The sequence below is a fragment of the Lactuca virosa genome, chromosome 8 (assembly GCF_052849685.1).
Source record: "Lactuca virosa cultivar CGN04683 chromosome 8, Lactuca_virosa_CGN04683_v6, whole genome shotgun sequence".
In the NCBI taxonomy this organism is placed as follows: domain Eukaryota; kingdom Viridiplantae; phylum Streptophyta; class Magnoliopsida; order Asterales; family Asteraceae; genus Lactuca; species Lactuca virosa.
The window spans coordinates 374096098-374115069 of NC_136433.1; the positions used below are offsets into that span (position 1 = coordinate 374096098).

Genomic DNA, 18972 nt, shown 5'->3' on the forward strand with positions numbered 1-18972 from the left:
TATCCATTCTGCTTTATGTTGGTTCATGGAGGGAATGAGACTATGTTGCCATTTTAGAAGCCATTTCACTAATGAAAGCCTTGTGTGCGTTGCATGAATGTCAAGACTGAACCTTTACGTGATTATCGTTTTTGGGAAGGTCAGATCTATAGGTTAGAGAAGCAGATCTAACCTCAGAAGGTCAATGGAGTGTTGCCATGGACGCTACTCGCCGAGTTCATAAGTGGACTCGATGAGTCAAGTTGGGGTTGCCCTGCAATTCGTGACAGGTGTAACCCGTCGAGTGAAGGGATGACTCGACGTGCTGAGTGAGGCTAGAAGGATTCTGGGGACCCGCATGGACTCGCCGAGTCGCCCATGTGCACTCAACGAGTCGGGTCAAAGTTTGACCGTTGACTTCAGTTGACCTTAGGGTTTTGGTCAAGCTGACTCAAGAGAGTTCTGGGAGGGGTAGAATGGTCTTCTACCCATCATTAGAGATGAGATGATGAGAGAGTATTGATTAGAGATGTTATTCTGTTGATAGAAGGAGACTAGATCGGGTATCCGAGCACGGGAGATTATCCGATATCGTACGAGGTGAGTCTTCTGATTATACTGTACCTAGAGTGGTACCTATGTGTGACCGGAAGGTCTTATATGCTATGAGATGTATGGGCTGTATGATGTTATGTGATATGTATGTGCTAAGTATGTTATGAATGACAAGGACCGGAAGGTCATCATGATGTGGACCGGAAGGTCGGGATGATATGGACCGGAAGGTCAAGATGATATGGACCGGAAGGTCATTACGGGTAGGGCCGGAAGGTCTACCAGAGTTGTGGGACGGAAGTCCTCTGAGACACAGAGACCGAAAGGTCTTATAGCCTTGAGTGGCGTATGTGCGTATTGGTATTTTGGGGAACTCACTAAGCATTTATGCTTACAGTTGTTGTGTTATGTGTTTCAGGTACTAGCGAGGATCGCGGGAAGGCGACGGCATGATCCGTACACACTCATGGAGTTTATGTCTTGAGATTCTGGGATATGTTTTGTTATGATAACATTGGATACATTATGTTTTGATATTACCTTATGAATAAAAGTATGTTTTAAAAATGAAAAATTGTTTTGGAAATTTACGTCGTTACACCCACCATGCAATAAAGAGGTGGCAAGTGCACAAAAATCCTCTAATTTTCCTTTATTTTTATTCCTCCTTCTTTTCCTTTACATGGGCCGAATTCTTGGGCTTGGGAGGAAGGAAGTGGTTTATTCTTGGGCCATTGTTTGATTTTATTCGAAACCTTGAGCCCATTAAGTAGGTTTTCGGCCCATTGGGCTTTTAGAGGAGGTTCACGGCCCAATGTGCATAAAAGAATTGATTTATGGTCCATTTGAAGGTTCTAAGCCCAACATAGTCAAATTGAAGGCTTATTGGCCTATTAGGCCCAATAAGAAAATCCTAGTCCAAAATGGACTTGAACCGGGATTTTTAGGGTTTCCAACCTTTTGTTGACTACTTGAATGTTTGCATAGAGTATTTGATGGAATTTTGTGGTCATTGAATAAGCACCATACATGTTTTCAAGTTTTAACTACAATGTTATCCTTGTTTAATGTTTACAAAGCATTAGAATTCCTAGTTGTGACATCATCCCCCCGTTAGAGGGAATTTCGTCCCGAAATTCTTTTCGAATGTTAGAGTTGAGAATGAGAGAATAGGTGGGGGTACTTTTGCTTCATCTGGTCTTCGCGTTCCCATGTGAATTCTGGTCCGCGTTTCGCGTTCCACCGAACTTTCACAATCGGAATGCGACTTTGCTTAGTACGCTTCACTTCCCTGTCCATGATTTCGACGGGTTCTTTGATGAACAGGAGATTCTCGTTGATTTCGATTTCTTCCAACGGGATGACGAGAGTCTCGTCAGATAAGCACTTCTTCAAATTGGAAACGTGAAACACTGGGTGTACGCTGCTGAGTTCGGCAGGTAGTTGCAGTCTATAAGCCACTGGACCGATTCGGGCAAGAATCTCGAAGGGTCCAATGTACCGTGGGTTTAGCTTTCCTCGTTTCCCAAAACGGATCACCCCTTTCCAGGGGGAGACCTTTAACAACACTCGATCCCCGACTTGAAATTCCAAAGGCTTTCGCCGCTTATCGGCGTAGCTCTTCTGTCGGTCGCGTGATGCTTGAAGTCGAGCTTTGATTTGGGCTATCTTCTCTGTCGTTTCGCATATGATTTCTGGTCCTGTCAATGCATTTCTAGATGTCTGCCCTCTTGCCAGCTTAGTGTCGCCTACCTCTGTCCAACACAACGGTGATCTACATTTACGACCATATAATGCTTCGAAAGGAGCAACTTTGATGCTTGTGTGATAACTATTGTTGTATGAAAACTCAATTAAAGGTAAGTGGGTATCCCACGACCTTCCAAATTCTATCACACATGCTTGAAGCATATCCTCAATCGTTTGAATGGTTCGCTCACTTTGACCATCCGTCTGGGGGTGGTAAGCAGTGCTCATGTCGATTTGTGTCCCCATGGCCTTTTGTAGTGATTGCCAAAAGCGTGAAGTGAACCTACTATCTCGATCTGAGATGATAGATATTCGTACTCCGTAGAGTCGCACAATTTCCTTGATGTAGATCCTTTTAGTCGCTCCATCTTGTATGTCTCCTTTATTGGCAGGAAATGAGCGGATTTTGTCAACCTGTCGACTATCACCCATATGGTATCCAATCCATCTGTTGTTTTAGGTAATTTGGTCACAAAGTCCATAGTAATCCTTTCCCATTTCCACTCGGGTATTACCGGCTGCTGTAATAGTCCCGAGGGCTTTTGATACTCTACCTTCACTTTAGCACAAGTGAGGCATTTGCTAACGTATGTGGCAATCTCTGCCTTCATGTTAGGCCACCAATAACATTTCTTGACATCCAGGTACATTTTATCTGACCCTGTATGGATGGAGTATCGTGTCTTATGAGCTTCATTCATGACTACTTCTCTGAATCCTCCAAGTTTAGGGACCCGAATTCGGTTCATGAAATAATATGTTCCATCCTCCTTGACTTCGAAGTTCTTTTCCATCCCGCGTAACGCTTCGCTCGTTCTGTTTGCTGTCTTCATGGCGTCGAACTGGGCTGCTTTGATTTGTGAGGACAGATGAGATTGGATGGTTATTGAAAGAAGCTTCACACGACGATGGGAGTATTCCTTCCGACTCAAGGCATCAGCTACCACGTTAGCCTTGCCTGGGTGGTACTTGATTTCGCACTCATAATCGTTTAGAAGCTCAACCCATCTTCGCTGCCTCATGTTCAACTCCTTTTGATTTAAAATGTGCTGGAGACTCTTGTGGTCGGTGAAAATGGTGCACTTGGTACCATAAAGGTAATGCCTCCAAATTTTCAAGGCGAAGACCACAGCACCTAATTCGAGATCATGGGTAGTGTAATTCACCTCATGTGTTTTCAGTTGTCGGGATGCATAAGCTATCACCTTGCCACGTTGCATGAGTACACAGCCTAAACCCTGATTCGAAGCATCGCAGTAAACTACGAAGTCCTCTGTTCCCTCTGGTAGTGATAATACTGGTGCACTACAGAGAGCTTGCTTCAGAGTTCGGAAGGCAACCTCCTGCTTTTCTGTCCATTTAAAGGGTACACCCTTCTGTGTAAGCATGGTAAGTGGCTTAGCTATTTTGGAGAAGTTCTGAATGAATCTCCTGTAATAGCCTGCGAGACCTAAAAATTGACGAATTTTTGTGGGTGTCGCTGGGACTGCCCATCCTTCAATGGCTTTGATCTTAGAGGGGTCCACATGTATCCCTTCTTGGCTGACAACATGACCTAAAAAGTTTACGCTACGGAGCCAAAACTCGCATTTAGAGAGTTTTGCGTATAACTTTTCAGTTCGTAGGGTTTCCAAGATTTGTCGGAGATGTCGGCCTTGCTCCTCTTCGCTTCGAGAATAGACTAGAATATCGTCGATGAAAACGATGACAAAGTTGTCGAGGAATGGTCGGTAGACTCGATTCATTAGGTCCATGAATGCGGCAGGGGCATTCGTTAGACCGAAGGGCATTACAACGAATTCATAATGTCTATAGCGGGTTCGGAAAGCGGTTTTGGGGATATCCTCTTCCCGGACCTTGAGCTGGTGGTAGCCAGACCGTAGATCTATCTTAGAGAAGTAATTTGCTCCCTGGAGCTGGTCGAATAGGTCGTCGATTCGTGGAAGTGGGTAGCAATTCTTGATAGTGAGCTTATTCAGCTCTCTATAATCGATACACATCCTAAAGGATCCGTCCTTCTTCTTAACAAAAAGGACCGGAGCTCCCCAGGGTGAGAAGCTAGGTCGGATGAATCCTTTACTCAAGAGCTCGCTGAGTTGGCTTGACAGTTCTTGCATCTCTGCAGGAGCCAACCTATAGGGTGATTTGGCCATTGGCGTAGCTCCCAGTACCAGGTCAATTCAGAACTCGACTTGTCTTTCCGGGGGTATCCCCGGAAGATCTTCGAGAAAGACGTTCGGGAAGTCGCAAGCCACTGGGATGTCTCGAATATTGACCTCTTCCTTGGACTTATCCACTATGTGTGCCAGAAACGCCAAGTCCTTCTTTTGAAGACACTTTTGTGCCTTAATGCAAGAGATAAGACGAAGGTTCGTACTAGGTTTGTCTCCGTATATAATTAGGGTTTCGTGATTAGGGAGATGAAGGTGAACGGCCTTCTCGCGACACAAATTTTCGGCATGATGGGGGCTTAACCAGTACATGCCGATAACCACATCAAAACTCCTAATAGTTATAGGCATCAAGTTTATTTGAAAGGTATGCTGATTTAAAGTTAGGGTACATCCTACATAGATTTCCCCAGCTGATTTTGTTTTCCCATTAGCCATTTCCACCGTAAAGGTTTCATTAAGCCTTTGGGGTTGTTGTTTTAGCAAGTGTTTGAATTTGTTACTCACAAAGCTTCGCTCTTCTCCGGTATCAAACAGGATGCATGCATATGAGTGGTTAAGGAGAAACATACCGGTGACGACAGCGGGATCCTGAACCGCTTCTCCTTGCCCCATAGTCAGCACTCTTCCTGCTGCTCCTGTCGCCTGGGTGTTCGCATTGGGACAATTTCGTCTGAAATGTCCAGTCTTCCCGCACCCATAACAGGTATAACTGGCTCCGTCCTTGGTGTTGTTGTTGTTGTTGTTGTGCATCTGGTTTTGTGGAAACTGGGCCTTACAATATTTTGTTGTATGGCCCTTCCGGTTGCATCTTGTGCACATCATCTCTCTGCATTCCCCGAGGTGATGGTAGTTACACTTGGGAAGATTCCCTGTGTACTGCCTCGGAGTATTCGGCGTGGATGAGGCTGGAGCATGTGGTGCTGGGGTAGCTTGGGTTGATGCATGGACACTCACTGTCTATTGCTTCTTAGATGACTCTGAGTTCTGTTTACCTCTTCTCTTGTTACTCTTTCCTTTCTTTTTCTCTTCTTCCTTCTTAACATCCGCTTCCACGATCTTAACACTCTTCTTATTGCCATGATCATACAGTTTCTTGGTCAATCTTTTGGCGCTATCAAACGTCTCAGGGTTTGCCGCAATGACATTCCCTTGGATAGGTGCAGTCAATCCCCAGATGAACCTCTCAATCTTTTTCCCTTCTGAGGTGATCATACTCGGACACAGAAGGGATAGCTCGCTAAACCTGGATATGTATGCTTCGATGTTGGAGTTCTGAACCGTCAAGTTCCACAATTCTTGTTCCATCTTTTGTATCTCGCCTCGAGGACAGTACTCTGCCAACATCATTTCCTTCAGTTCTTCCTAGGGCATTGCGTTTGCCACTGGAAGCGTCATGGCTTCAATGTGACCATTCCACCATGAAAGAGCTTGATCAACAAAGGTACATGCTGCGAACTTGACCTTGCACCCATCTGGACACCCGCAAATTTCAAAGACGGATTCGATTTTCTCAATCCACCTCTTTAGGGTTATGATGCCTCCCGTTCCATTGAAAGTCCGTGGCTTGGCGTTGGTGAAGTCTTTGTAAGAGCATGTTTTGGTAGGTCCTTGATTTATTCCATTGTTTGAACTTCCAGCTCCCTGCCCGTTTCCTCCGCCATTGTTCCCCTGGTGGATTTGCGTCATGGCTGCTGTGACTGCAGCAGATACAGTGGCTTGAAACGCGGCTGAGTTGACTTCCGGTGGCGTCGGTGGTTGGTTATTTAAGCGGTTTGGTCTCTGAGGCATCTTGCTGTTATGGAACAGAAAGATGTTGAGTATGAATTGTTTTTAAGTTGAAGATTTCGTGAATCGATTTTTGTATCTAAGTGTTCCCATAAATTCACACCACACAATAATAGTATAATAACACATAGCAGGTCACAACATCACCATAAAACACATAACATTTTTCACTACCAATATCCGTAGTTTGATACATGAAAATTTGCTCGAAAGAGCATACATAGAGGTGCAAAGTTTGACAGCATAACGACTCTATGAGTAGTGTAATCACTTAAACGTGGAGTCGGTAGTACATAATATAGCGAACATAGAGAACATAGCACTAGTAGGGAAAAGCTACTGGTCCGAAGTGCTATGAGATGCATCGGGTGGTGGGGCTGATGATGTGGATGCGCCCTGAAGTTGCGCCACCTGACGTTCTGTGGCTCGTATTCGATCCTCCCACATCGCTTGACGTACTTGAAAGTTATGGATTACCTCTTGAGTTTCTCGCTCCGCCCGGGCCACTGCGGCTCGCATCTGATTCAGTTGCTCGGCCGTGTCCTGGGCCAGGTCGCCAGTGTTCCGTAAGCGTCTCACCATGACAGGAAGTGCTCGGTCAGCCGGTCCTCCCTCCCTCAGGTCATAGAACTGGCGAGCCATGCCAAACGGGGGTCGCTGTCCCTGTTGTCTGCTCCATCTCCAAATGTTGATACCCCAGGGAGGGGTAGGGCCGTTAGGGCCCATCCGGTGAGCTGGCACCCTCACTGGCTATGGGGGGTTGATGACTACAGACTCAGTGTCCGAATCATCGCTGTTGTCGCCACCCGACTCTTCCTCTTCCACGTCTGCCACAGGTTCTGCAGGTCCTTCTTCGATTTCCTCTTCCGGTTCCTCTTCTTCTATGGGGTCCTCTTCAGGCTCCTCGTCAGATTCCTCTAGCCATCCGTTATTTCCCTGATTGGGGAAATACGGATTTCCAGGGAGATGGAACCCAGCCATACTGTCTGCACCGGGGGGGGTATACGTGAAGAGGTATATAAATAAGCTATTATTTATCCTAGAATATTTTTAGTTGTTATAAAAATTGGGTTGATGCATTCCTCTTGTTTAACAATAGGGTATGCCTTGGGTTTACTGACCATCGCGATCTTTCCAGGGCATGTGATAGTTGTATTACGAAGAAATGTAGTTGATCAGGCTACATTCATCCCTAATACAACTGTGAACCGGGATGTCAGGTTCTCCCAATTGTTTTATTTGAGTTGTTATTGTGTTCGTTTTTCTAAGTCGCAAAAATAAACGTGTTTATTGGTATATTTTATTTGTTTTGTTCAGGGTTATTTAGTCCCTTGCTGGGTTTATAGTTGCATATCAATGTGTGGTTAGATATGCCAGTTCACTATAAACAGTGCTCTGATACCAACCTGTCACACCCACGAACCAGACGGCGGAAACGTCTGAGGGCTCGCGTGACTTAAATTGAAATATCATCACAATGAATATATATGAAACATAACACATGCATCACCAACCATTACATAGTACAACTGGCATTGTTTACATCGAGTACAAGGTTTACATTACATGATTTCAAAATATAAAGTGTTTGGTGATTAGCAACTACAAAAGAAACTTTCAACACACCGGATGCTTCCCTGACTAACGATTACCTGAGAATACAAGTTATTTTGAAAACGGTCAACATACATAATGTTGGTGAGTTCATAAGTGTGTTTGATGAAAAGTAGTTTATGTCATTGGTAAAACCCAGAAAATCCGATATTTTCTGTAATAAAACTTTCTTGAAAAATAGTGTGATGATCTTGTAAGTATATGCGTGAATGATTTCAAAACATGAATAAATGAGAAGTTTTTGCATTATAATGTTTGAAAGTACAAGTGAGTAAGATTTATTTCCCCGGAAAACCCGATGTCTTCGGAATAAAAGTTATGATTGTTTTGCTTCATTGAATCGTTACATCGAATGAATATGATTTCCCTTGATTAATGATCTTCCTTTGATTAATGATTTCCCTTGATTAATGATTTCCTTTGATTAATGATTTCCCCTGATTAATGATGTCGGATTTCTACGTGAGTCGTTATAACCATGCATGATAATGACTACTTCGTCTGTCTTAGTATTCTAATGAACACCGAATTTGATCTTAAGACTTTGTCACCCTAGACTGGCCGAGTCTAACTGTAGCGAACAGCTTAGGTGTGGGGGAGTCACCCCCGTATAGATCTATACACAAACTCTCGCTCTCCCTCCAGGAGACTTTGATTACAACTACAGACTACGACCGACACTTATTGGTGTCACCCGTTATTACTCACTCAATCCATATGAGTTTGATTAACCTTGATTAATGATCGAATTTTATTTTATACGAAAAGAAGGTAAGCCTAACAGACGAGGAGAAGAGGACTACTAGGCCCTACTAATTTTGTATGTTATATAAGGCTGTCGAGTATACGAAAAGCGCGTTGGCCCCTCTCGCATTTAATTTACTTGGACCTTACTAGTAATGCATAATGGGCCACTGAGGCCCAATAGCATGTAAAAAAACCATTGAGGGTCCATTAAACATGTAATTGGGTCACAGGAGGCCCAATAGACATGTGTTATCATTGTTAGGCCTGAAAGTCATGTCAATGGGCCACGAAGGCCCAATAAGCATGATTAGGATCTTTCAAGCCCAACAATTTGAATATTTACTTGTTTTAGGTATAGTATAATTGTCGGAAGCTTGATTGAACAATTGTTAATATTTGTAACGGCACGAGACTTGTCGATTGTTTATAACGATATTTAAAAATATATGTATATTCTTCATTATTTTCATAAGTCGTAATTTGGTATTTTTGACCCAAATATCTTAGTAATAAAATAATTGATTCAAAATATTGGTTTGACCTATTCAGCCCTTCTTCAATAAAAATGACAATCTTAGTCCCTTATAAAAAAAAGACATTTTAGGTCCCTAAAACCATTTTCTTGACAATTTTTATCCATAGACTTGTTTAAGTAATGTTTTTAGCTCAAAATTTACTCTTTGGCAGTTTCAGCCCTTTCAGCAAAGAGTTTTTCAGTTAAAGTCCAAACTTTTCGCAACTTTTACAATTTTGACCAAAATTCCAAAAACTTTACATTTTTGATCCGTTTTGGAAAAAAATCATTTTAACCCCTGAAATAGTTTTGTTTACCCTTTTTCCCCTTGTTTTGAGAAATTTACCATTTCAACCCCTTGAAAATCACATTTTTCGCAATTTTTGGGCCTATGGGCCGAAAAGCCCAAAAATTGGCCCATTAAGCTACAAATCACATTTCTAGTCCTTTGAAGAGCATAATATTCATGAAAACATTTATTTTAACTGTTTTGACTTATTTGGTCCTTAAGAAAACCGTGAATGACAATTTTTTTAACCCAACTTTTGTTTATTTGACAAATATAGTCCAAAAATGAGTTTTATGTTACAATATGTTTATTATAACCTTAGAGGGTAATTTTTCTTAACTTGTTTAGTGTAATATATCTTAGATCATGTTTATTTTCCTTCTTGTGCCATAGATCTCGAGATTTCTTTCCTTTTTGTTACATATTTACCACATAAACACATGAAATCACACATAACGTACACATACACATAGATCTACACATTTTACTTGCATTCTCCCCCATAAAACTTGTGAAAACCGAAAATAGAGGGGTATGAACTCACCTTGAGTTTGTGGGTTCGGTTTTGAAGAGAAATGGAAGAAATGATGAGGTCTTTCGGCCTAGCAAGCTTCTTGAGAGGTCTTTGGCTTAGATGTGTTCTAAGAAGCAAAATCACGAATTTTGCATGAGTTATGGGGAGATTTTTGAGGAAATCAAAAGCTAAGGTATGAATCAAAACAACAACTTACCAAGGATTGGTGATATTAGGGAAGAATCTTCTTGGAGCTTTTGTGATTCTCGAAATTTTTGATGGATGGAGGATGAGTTCTTGAGAGAGTATTCTTGAGATATTTTGAAAGAGAATGAGGTGGAAAGGGTGGAAATCGGTCGAGAAGAAGAAGAAGAGAGGAGAGAAGGAGTGAGTTGACTTGCATGGAAACCCACCATGCAATAAAGAGGTGGCAAGTGCACAAAAATCCTCCAATTCTCCTTTATTTTTATTCCTCCTTCTTTTCCTTTACATGGGCCGAATTCTTGGGCTTAGGAGAAAGGAAGTGGTTTATTCTTGGGCCATTGTTTGATTTTGTTTGAAACCTTGAGCCCATTAAGTAGGTTTTCGGCCCATTGGGCTTTTAGAGGGGGTTCACGGCCCAATGTGCATAAAAGAATTGATTTATGGTCCATTTGAAGGTTCTAAGCCCAACATAGTCAAATTGAAGGCTTATTGGCCTATTAGGCCCAATAAGAAAATCCTAGTCCAAAATGGACTTGAACCGGGATTTTTAGGGTTTCCAACCTTTTGTTGACTATTTGAATGTTTGTATAGAGTATTTGATGGAATTTTGTGGTTATTGAATAAGCACCATACATGTTTTCAAGTTTTAACTACAATGTTATCCTTGTTTAATGTTTACAAAGCATTAGAATTCCTAGTTGTGACAATAACATAGAAATTAACAGTAATAATATACAAACAAACTTGAATTATTATATATATATATATATATATATATATCCATCTTTGCTGCCTCTGCTTTCTACTCTAATCTTTAGTGGTTTTACTCTTGATCAATGAGTAAACCGGAAATGAGAAACACCCATATGTTCACACAACAAAAAATTGTGTTTTTACTCCAAGAACAAATGAAAAAGAAAGTATTACCACATGAAAAATGTTCATCGTCAACTAACCTTTTGCCTCTTGGAAGCTTATTGACTTCATTAACAAGTCTTTGCCTTGCTTCATCCAGCTCCTCAACCAGTCCTCCTAAAACTTGAAACACTTCTAGAACCAACATTAGTAGCCCATGCCTTACATTTACATTAGAAATAGCAACCTAAAACAAAAAAATTGATCTGGATTTACTTTTTTATGAACAAGAATGTGTAGCAGTTGTAAACTATTCAAGTGAGTGTGAGAACTATAATATAGAACCTTTAATCCAGCAGGTCAAAGGGCATCTAGATCTTTAATAGGCTGGTATTCCATGTCAAAGATTTGTTGAACACCATCAGTCATAGACAACTTGTATCGCTCTCGAAGAGGTTGACTAATATTTACTATCTCATCAACCTGCAAAAACACATTTATATCAGTTTGAAGCATATGGAAGCCAATCCCTAATGGTATTTTAACATATACAACCCATGGTCCAGAAAGATTCTCACAACATAGAATACTCTTACCTAGAATGTGATCAGGAGTTATTAGATTGATTATGTTAATGAAAGTAGAAATTAATGGAACAGAATGTAGATGACAATTGTTTCAAGGTCATCTTAGTGTGCTTATCGGTTCTTTTTGTTGCTTAAATTCAAAGTATAGTGTGAATTTAAGCACAAAAAAACATTAAGCAGACCTTGACATAATGGTGATATAGGATGAATTAAGTACCATTTTTGGTTTGTGTGAATCAGCTAGACCACTGATAGCTGCATAAATGAAAATATATAATGAAGTGGAGCATTATAAAAGAACTTATAAAAGTCTAAGAGAGTAAAAAACAATTGATTCGTTTTAGAAATGAAAAAATCTAACACAATAAGAGATTATAAATGGAATAATTATAGAAAGTGTTGAATTGTTTTACTTTTTCCTCATATATGAACGTAATGAAAAGTGAGAACTGGAATAGTGAAAGAGTCAAGGAGGATTGGGAATAACAGGAAATACCTAACTGGAAATACAAACATTTTTGCTTAATCAACCTACTTTATGAGTACATATTGTTTTACTTATCGTGTTTAGGTTTCTAACCAAGACAAACAACATAAAAAAGCTATCTGAAAGAAAAACGAACATGAAAATACCTCTTTTTCAATCTGTTTGGTGAAGAAACGTTCGGCCTGAACTGCAGAGACGCCGCCACGATAGTCGCGCCACACCAGAACACGACCTTTGATGTCGAGGAGGAACAACGCAGAGGCCGCCCCTGCCATCAATTATCCGGAGCCAGGTAGATGAGATCTGTGTTGATTGATTCCGAATTAAGTTCTGGTTTCTGGTCGATCAAGAAAGAGTTAGAGGTGAAAATGAAGTCGATAGTTAGAATCGTCGGCGTTGAAGCTAATTGCCGGTGGTCTTCGACAGCTAGCATGAGGATCGAGAGAGAGGAAGAAGATTTGCCGGGAGTGGGAGGTGAGGAAGCCGCCAGGGGAGAATTGTCGAGAGAGAGAGAGAGAGAGAGAGAGAGAGAGAGAGAGACTGATGATTGAGTGTGCGTGAATGAAACGACGGGGGCTGCTCTCCTAATTATGGGCATAGAAAGTTATGGGACGACATCCCTATAGTTATCCCCAAAAAGATTTATTTCCATAAAGTGATTAAAAAAATATGTTATTTTTAATTTTCGTTATTTGTTAGAGCGGTAAGTCGTCGCTAGCTACAGGTGTTTCAAGAACGCGCCAAATCCACTTCCTTTCCCGCTTCAAATGCTGAGACGAGAAGTTGTCGCTATAGCTTCAAAAGTCAAAAAAAATTCTTCAACCCTATGGCGACGAGATGTCATCCCTATAAATACTTATTCTTGTAGTGCTTGTAGACAAAGTCAATCATCAGTTCTCAACCATAGAGCGAATGAATCAATTAATAAAAGAAGAGAAAAAACTTTTATTGTGTCACTTAAGTTATATAGGAATTTCCGAACCCAAGAGTTAAGAACAACAAGTTCTTTATTACCAAAAAGAGAATAACCACTTAAAATAATGAAACATATTATATTTGTCAAGAAGTGTAAAATAGTATGAATACGACCCTGGTGTATCTTGATTAATTGGATTTTGCCTATGTGAATTCACATGCGAAGGTTTGGTAGATGTGTCTCCGAGTATGCCTTAATCATTTCCTCTAGGAAGAGGAGTTCCTCTAATTCTATAAATTTTTCTAGAATACTATTTTCTTTAATATCATTCAAAAAAGGTTTGGATGTGTAGTATTCCACCAATTAATAACCTATGATTCCATATTATTTTGAAATGAGAGAGAAATCCACCGGAACAAAAATACTATAGATGTAAGATATAAAAAAATAGTGAACGCTTTCTTTCTTTCTTCCATTTTTTCATCTTTGAATTGTTAATGAACCCATCACATTCGCCGACTATATGTAATCTAATATTTATCTCATGCTTCAATTCTATTACAAGTTATGAACCCCATGGAATTGTTAGAAAAAATATACAAAAATAGACGAAAAATTGAAATGGATAAACAATCAAAAAATAATGTTTACGTATACCTCCTTTCGACGAATATCCAGAAAAATTGAAATAATGAATAATATTATTCAGATTTTGAGATGAAAGAATTCATTTTCAATCATTATATAAAAATCTTGAATATTTTGAAAAAAAAAATTGAACTTAGGCACTGTTTGTTTGGGTCTGAATGCCTCTTAAAAAGCGGCAGATCTGAATTAATAAAATTCAGATCGTTTGGTTGCAACTTAATTTATCATCTTAATTACAAAAAGAGATCTGGCCGAATAAGATATAAACCCATGTCTGAAAAAAAAATTGTTTGACACGCTTCCTAATATGCCCCGACCTAAACACGCGTTCCCTCTTCTCCTCCACATCGCTTGTTTCTTCAACCGTCTCCGGTTCTCCACATCGTTCGCATCTTCGACCATATCCCTCCAGGTCTCCTCCGTCGCCAGCCCTTGAACCACCTCCACCGTCCGTCAACCCTCACACCCTTCTCCGACAGATATGCCGCCGCCAGCGACTCCGATCTGCGGTTGCAGGTAACCCTTTTCTTTTCTTTTTCTCCTGAAAATCGATTCTTATACATTAATTTGGTTTTTTTTTTGCCATGAATTCGATTATAAGCAGGCCATGATTCATATGGTCTGACAATTTTATCAGCATACATAGATTGATTTTGGGGAAACTTATTATTTTATTTCCTAAATTGGAGTACATCTAGTTCAAAATCTATGATGGATGAATTTTTGTGGTGATAAACACAAATTAGGAAGATTATAAAGTTTTCTTTTAATGGTGTACTTCTTTTATACATGATCTATTAAGGTTAGATGTTGTTATAGATAATTTTATGGAATGTTTTTTTTTCTTTCAAATCTGAAAAGATATGTTGGTGTTTAGTGTGCCATCGAAACAGAGAAAGAGAAAGGGATAGAAGTATAGTGAACAGGGATCCTTGACCCCCTACCCCCTGTGTTGTTGCTTGGTATGTTTTGTAATGCATCTTATGTTTGAAGATTTGATTTTGAATGACATACGAATAGTTTTTTATACATAAAGTGTTAACAAATTAATTTTTTTATTGGGTATCCAGGTGAAACAGATGAAGATTTTGCAAGCTCATTTTTCCGACTTGTCAAAGTTGGTTGTCATTTATGTCTCAACATTAGTTAGATATAGATGTATTGAAAGATGAAAGCTCAAACTAAAGTATGTCCCATTTTAAAAGATCAAATCTTAAAAGTCTCAGGGAAAAATTTTAACCTTCAATGTCAAATATGTTGTATTTTAACTTTGAAATCCTTGGGACAAAAAAAATGATTGTTATTTTTGTAAATTTATCTCAAAAGATCATTACAAATTATTGTTGATAAATTTTGATTTATGTTAATTTGGATTTTGTATGGTGTTTATATTTTTTTATTATTATTCAGCAAAAAATAATACAAAAGGGTAAAATTGTCATTTTGATAATTCAGCATAATAATTCAGATCCTCTTAAAAATTCAGACCTCTTAAAAATTCAGATCTTAAATATTCAGATCTTGCCAAACAGCCCTTATTCTGAAGAGTCGGGGTAATTGAGAGAAATTTCTAAGAATATTGTGAAAAATTTAGTCCAAACCATTATTTTACCATGACAGCCCTATAATTCAAATTTTATATTTGTAGCTTTATTTTTAATCTTCTTTTCAAATCTTGTCTCATGGTTGATATAACATATTAAAACTTTTTTTACATATATTTGTATAAAACTGAAATGCATTTTTTACGTATAGTTAAATAAAATCTACTACTATAAATTATGTTTTACCTACTCTACATACACAAAATTCTCACAACATCGTGTGATGCATTTCCTTCTTACATTATAGTACCATAATCATCTCTTAATGTATACGTCATGCTAACGTGACAACACATGCAATGTTGTCACATCGTGCGGAGTGCAAAAGCTGCTGAAGAAACACATTATATATGAAAAGCAAAAGTAATTCAGTTTTGCTAAAATTTCTAGTATGCTATAAAACATGGGAAATGTTCAAAAGAATGAAATAAAACAACTTGCTAACAAATACAAACTAAAAGAAAGGCAATCATATAGAGAGTAAATCAATAGTTACAACTAAATATCATATTACAATACTAAAAAGAGTTCATTTTGTCATTTTATCAAATATATACCTAATAGGCAAATACATAAGGAATGCCAATCGTTTTGTATTTTTCCTATGATGTGTGTGTGAATCCATATATATCCTGGTTTGATTTATCAAGCAATGGCAATTGGCAAGTACGTACATTTAGGCCATGCAGCAACCAGCAACATACAATCAGACGAAGAATTGAATTTTCAGGTTACTTAAAAAAAAAAAGGAAGAGCAATTGGACTAATTAAGAGGGGTTGTCTTCCAATTTCAGTGATTCAGTGGGTTGTAGAAAACAGCATGAGGTGTTGAATTTCAAGACTGAGAAAGGACAACCTAAACAGGTGGCATTTCTTCAAGCATAGCATTAGCAGCAGGCAAGGATATTCGATTGATGACTTAAGCAGGTCGTATTCCTTCTCCAGCAAACCGACAAGATACGGCAGCGTGAGGTCACTGTAAGGCCGGAAGAGATGGAAACCCCTTTCTTTAAACTGCCGGCTTTCAACTTTCTCAAGTATTCAATGACCTTTCAACACCGGCGCCAATGTAGTATAAAATCTATAGATATAATTAGAAATAGATAGATAGATAAAAAAAAAATGTTAGACAAAATTACATTTCTGGTCCTTGTGGTTTAATGGATTTACGGTACCAAATTATTGTTATTGGTCTTTCCCTTATGATCAGTTACGTTGGTCCAGTTAAATAAAGTCATGATGACTTTAAGTTTTTTTATCCATGGTTAAAAAGATTTATTATTTTTGTCATATTTATATAATAAAAAGCTTTTACTAAATATATTTTCTAATGGTTAACGTTTTCAAAAATTATTTTCTCAAGTTATCTAATTTATCTTTTATCTCTGTTAAATAGTTTATTAAGCTCCATTAGATAATGTATCATTATTGGATTTGTTTCGAAACTACAAAAAGTTATATTTTTATATTTTTTTAATTTTGACTACTTTTAAATTGTATAATTTTTTTCAAAATATATTAATTTTTATTAATAATACTTAATGGAGGAGGGATTAAATGTGAAAAACACATGAAAAAAAATTAAAAGGTTATTGGATAATAATAAATGTTTGGAGTGACCAAATGTGTGACGAAATCATTTCTTAGGGACTGTTAGCTTTGAAGTTAAAAAGAACCAACTCGACTAAAAACACTATTAAACAACAAGGACCATATACAGAGAAAAAATAATAATAATAAAAATAAATAAATAAAATAAAATCACAATCACCTAGAGGTGGATATTAATTGCAAAGTGGAGGGGCTGGATATGGGAGCAGCCATTGTTCAATCCTAATTATTAATATTACTTAATGGGGGACAATCTATGACCCACCATTTCTTAATATAATAGTATAATTTATTAATTATTAATACTAATCAAGACTCATATTTTCCTATATAAGCGATCACATCCAAATTTTCTATACATCTTGGCTTCTCTTTCACTAACAAAAGTACGTTAACTATGGATTCTTATGGAGTTTTGTCAGTGAATGTGAAGCAAACGGACATCATCGTGGCTGCATTGCCAGTGCAAGACCACTGGCTACCGATGTCTAACCTTGACCTTCTTCTTCCGCCATTAGATGTCGGAGTTTTTCTCTGCTACAAGGAATCACTTCCCCATGAAGAAAGCATCAAAATAATAAAAAAATCACTAGCACAAGTGTTAGCTCCGTTTTACCCGTTTGCCGGAGAAGTTGTTCACAACAACGATGGTGAACCTGAGCTCCTCTGTAACAACCGTGGTGTGGATTTCATTCATGCCCATATTGATATGGAGCTTAAAAAGATCGATTTCAACCACCCCGATGATTCTGTAGAAGGAAAACTTGTTCCAGTTAAAAAACAAGGGGTTCTTTCTGTTCAGGTATAATTAATACTTTCTTTACAATTAATGTTTGCTAAGTTTATCATAATTAATCTCGTCTAATTATATATATTCTGCATGAAATAGGTCACAGAGCTTAAGTGTGGAGGCTTAATAGTTGGATGCGCATTTGATCATCGAATAGCTGATGCATACTCTATAAACATGTTCTTGACTACATGGGCTAAAATTGCCGAATCGAAAAAAATCTCTTGTCTTCCATCTTTCAGACGTTCGGTTGTTAACCCTAGGCGCCCACCTGTAATGAACACCTTCTACAATACCCTATTTCACCCTATATCATCTATCCCTCCACAAACATCTCATTTGCCACTTGATCCTCTCATAAGCCGCATATACTACGTCCATGCAAAAGATATCAATCACCTTCAATCGATTTCAAGTTCAAATGGAAACCCTAAAAGAAGCAAGCTTGTGTCATTCATTTCCTTTCTATGGAAGATAATAGCGGATTGTGATGACGATCTTAACACATGTAAGATGGGTGTTGTAGTTGATGGGAGAGAAAGGCTAAATACAAACTCTTTTTCAATGCAAAACTACTTTGGAAATATTCTTTCTGTCCCTTATGGTGAGGCGAATTGTGATGAGCTTAAGAAAATGTCACTAAGTCGAGTTGCTGACGTGGTGCATGAGTTTATGAGTCCTGCAATGACTGAGGAACACTTTAGGGGACTAATTGATTGGGTTGAATTGCATCGACCCGAGCCAATATGTGCAAGGATATACGTGAAAATGGAAGAGAATGAAGGTGAAGCTATAGTCGTGTCATCTGGTCAACGGTTTCCTGTGGAAAACATTGACTTTGGATGGGGTAAGCCACATTTTGGGTCGTATCATTTTCCATGGGGTGGGCAAACTGGATATGTAATGCCGATGCCGAGTGCAAAAAAGAATGGCGATTGGATAGTTTATATGCATTTGCTTCAAAAGCATTTAGACTTGGTGGAAACTAAAGGAAGAAAGGTGTTTAAACCGTTAACTCCAGTGTATCTTGACTTGTAATCATGCCATTCTACAGTATGTATACTTTTATGTTATATTTAAGGTGTTTTTTTACTAGAAGAACATACATTAAAGGATCTATAGGTTTAAAAACACACATTTAAGAGTATCACGGCATATGGCATATCATTGATCTCGATTCAACAAAACGTTTCAGGGGGTCTATGGTTTGGTTCAAATATGATTAAGTTTAGATATTAGTTTATTTTTTAATATTGGAAACGGCGAAATATATTAAAACAAACATTACGACTAGCAAGTAACTAGTTTCGTGTATTTAGGTGGCAAAATTAACATTTCATGCCATTCACA

The 18972-nt window shown here is 38.6% G+C and overlaps 1 protein-coding gene across 1 annotated transcript; it reads left to right on the forward strand.

Annotated features, from left to right (window-relative positions):
• The first annotated feature begins 17204 nt into the window (after nt 1-17204).
• Nucleotides 17205-18723, forward strand: LOC145132788 (coniferyl alcohol acyltransferase-like). Its single transcript, XM_079067689.1, has 2 exons — nt 17205-17634; nt 17722-18723. The coding sequence occupies exons 1-2, from the start codon at nt 17230-17232 to the stop codon at nt 18658-18660; spliced, it is 1344 nt and encodes a 447-aa protein (XP_078923815.1). The 5' UTR covers nt 17205-17229; the 3' UTR covers nt 18661-18723.
• Nucleotides 18724-18972: the final 249 nt, after the last annotated feature.

What these genes read in the sequence shown, in the direction of transcription:
- LOC145132788 (XM_079067689.1), top strand. Translation starts at nt 17,230, where the DNA reads ATGGATTCTTATGGAGTTTTGTCAGTGAATGTGAAGCAAACGGACATC. An exon ending in AAGGGGTTCTTTCTGTTCAG is followed by an intron (nt 17,635 to 17,721) that starts GTATAATTAATA and finishes TGCATGAAATAG; the next exon opens with GTCACAGAGCTTAAGTGTGG.